Source organism: Condylura cristata, unplaced genomic scaffold (assembly GCF_000260355.1).
Source record: "Condylura cristata isolate star-nosed mole 26May11 unplaced genomic scaffold, ConCri1.0 scaffold00015, whole genome shotgun sequence".
NCBI classification, from domain to species: Eukaryota; Metazoa; Chordata; class Mammalia; order Eulipotyphla; family Talpidae; genus Condylura; species Condylura cristata.
Window position 1 is genome coordinate 5180945 of NW_004567116.1, and position 2796 is coordinate 5183740.

General features: G+C 50.0%; 1 protein-coding gene across 1 annotated transcript; it reads right to left on the minus strand.

The window, feature by feature from the left end:
- Positions 1 to 1346: 1346 nt before the first annotated feature.
- On the minus strand, positions 1347 to 2294 carry LOC101628541 (olfactory receptor 5A1). The gene has a single exon (XM_004682753.1). It carries the CDS (start codon positions 2292 to 2294, stop codon positions 1347 to 1349), a length of 948 nt encoding a protein of 315 aa, XP_004682810.1.
- Between the last annotated feature and the right edge of the window lie 502 nt (positions 2295 to 2796).

Genomic DNA, 2796 nt, shown 5'->3' on the forward strand with positions numbered 1-2796 from the left:
CTCCATCCATCCATCCCTCCATCCATCATCCCTCCATCCATCATCCCTCCATCCATCCATCCCTCCATCCATCATCCCTCCATCCATCCTTCCATCCATCCATCAGCCATGCATCATCTATCTATCATAGGGGACTGAAGAACTCGGATCTAAGATGGAGATTTCTCCTCCCCATGGTTTATGACCATCCAGATATGAAGGAAATCATTAATTCACTTACCTAAATGATGAAATCAATTACATTTTTTCCCTTGCATGTCCAGCAGACCTATTCTAATGGAAAAGTGAGTGTGTTGGGAAGGGGATGATGGGTCGTTGCCTTTGAGAGCCGTATGACAGCAGTGGCAGTGTGGGACAGCTTTCCTCTAGGCACCCTCCCCGTCCACGAAGGGGTGAGGACTCGGAGGGGTAAATGTCTCTGAGACAATGGAAAATAATACTCTGTCTGGGGCAGTAGGGGCTCATCCATTCAGATGGAGAAACAGGGTTTTATAGGAGCGATTGATTAAGGCAGAAGAGAGCTGGAGGGAAGAGTGTGATCCAATGGAGACTGACCTGTGAAATGGAGTTAGGGGCTGATGAGGTGAGTGGACTTTGTGACTAATGTCAAAGGCAACACTGAGCAGACAGTGCAGGTGCCCAGACTAAGAGGAATATTGATGTGGTGCATGGACTCCACATTCTCAAGCTCCCACAGAGCTGAGAGAAAGAGAAATGGCTGCAAAGGGTAGTGTCCTTTAGTACTTACTTAGTAGATTACTTAGTGGCCAGAGTGGGACCCAGGGGGGCTGTCAGACGTCGTGCTCCAGGAACTGGCCTTTGCTATACTTAGTGTATCAATCTGGATCATGCCACATGCTAGTAATAGAGTTTGAGGCCTGTCAACATCAGGGCTGTTGTAGAAGGTGGAAGGCGGAGCAGGGACCCTGGGGTCTGAGTGGCCTGTCTCTGGGTTGGAGTTCTGCCCTGACTTCCCATGATGCTCGGCATGCCTAGCTCATCTCGTGGGTCTTGTTTTCTTGTTGGGACACAGGGGCAGTGCATGTCTCACCGTACTGCCATGAGCAAGACTAAATAACACCGATGAAAGTGGCTGTTGTAGAACCAACTGTGAGAACAGGTTGTGTTGGGACTTCTTTTTCCTAAAACGTCTCTTCTTCCCTCTCACTATCCATGGTATTGTCAGTAGACAGGGGGCCAAGAAGAATGGTGAGAGGAATCTGGCAGGAGGAGGCTCCATTTTCAAATATACACACAGGAGATTCACTATTACCTACACCAAAGGTGGAGGAAGAAGTTGCGAGTCCTTTAAGCCTCTGGTGGAGAAATAGGCTTTGCATTGTGAGCTAGTAAGACACTTTCTTCTTCCCTAGTACTTTCCACAGGGCATCTTTAATCTCTTTGTTTCTCAGGCTGTAAATGAGGGGGTTCAGCATGGGGATCACCAGCGAGTAGAACACAGACACCACCTTGTCCCTGCCCAGCGAGTAGCTAGAGCTGGGCCGCAGGTACATGAAAAGTGCCGTCCCGAACAGCAAAGTCACCACCATCAGGTGTGAGGCGCATGTGTTGAAGGCTTTCCTCCGGCCTTCTGCTGAGCGGATCTTCAAGACGGCAGCCACGATGTAGCTGTAGGAGATCAGGAGGATGAGGAATGATGTCCCCCCAACGGCCACCACCACCAGGAAATTCACCACCTGACTGAGGAAGATGTCAGAGCAAGAAAGAGCCAGGACAGGTGGGAGGTCACAGAAGAAGTGGTTGATGACATTGGGTCCGCAGAAGTGGAGTCGAAATATGGAGCAGGCCTGGGTCAGGGAGCTCAGGAAGCCACCCACATACGCCCCAAGCACCAGGCGTGTGCAGAGGCCTGGGGACATGATGGCCGTGTAGAGTAGAGGGCTGGAGATGGCCGCGTAGCGGTCATATGCCATGGCCGTCAGGAGGAAGCACTCAGTGAGCCCCATGCCCACAAAGAAAAAGAACTGAGCTGCACAGCCCAAGAAGGCGATGGTCTTCTGCTCCCGGAAGAAGTCAGCGAGCATCTTGGGAGCCACTGAGGAAGAATAACAGATGTCAATGAAGGACAAGTTGCCAAGGAAGAAGTACATGGGTGTGTGCAGACGGGGGTCACCTCTGATCAGAAAGATGAGGGCCAGGTTCCAGCCCACGGTCACGAGATAGATGGCCAGGAAGGTCACAAAAAGGGGGACTCGGAGCTCTGGATGGTCTGAAAATCCTAGGAGGACGAACACGGTCACTGAGGAGCTGTTCCACGCCTTGGCTGTGGACATGCTTCTCCTGGATTACAAGGACAAGAGGCAGATCTGGGGTCATCATAGAATCTGCATGACGGTGGGGTCACTAAAGAATCACAAAATGCATGAGAGGGAGGCCAGGGCGCTTCAGAGACTGACCTAGGCAGACCCCTGTGCTCTCTTCCTTGCAGGTGGAGCTGTAGAGACTGTTCAATATTTGCTTTGAAATAGAGCACGGGGTGGTAGATATGAGCTTGAGACTCAGACTCTTTACTGTCCACCCCTGTCTCCACCACGAGTGGTGCTACTTCTCTGGTGCCATAGCTAATGGTTCAGGCTTCAATTGCTTCATCTTTAAAACAGTGACAGTACCCAGTTCCCATAGGTAAAGTGACACAGAAAGCCCCCAGTGAAAGTTACTATAAGCAGTTTTGTGTGTTCCAGATAAGCCACTTCATACCTGAAATAACTATTTACTCCAATTTATTCAAGTTTTTTTTTAATTTATTCAAGTTTTAATACTGGAGTAGAGGAACTA

Coding starts and splice junctions, on each gene's coding strand:
- LOC101628541 (XM_004682753.1), bottom strand. CDS start 2,294: ATGTCCACAGCCAAGGCGTGGAACAGCTCCTCAGTGACCGTGTTCGTC.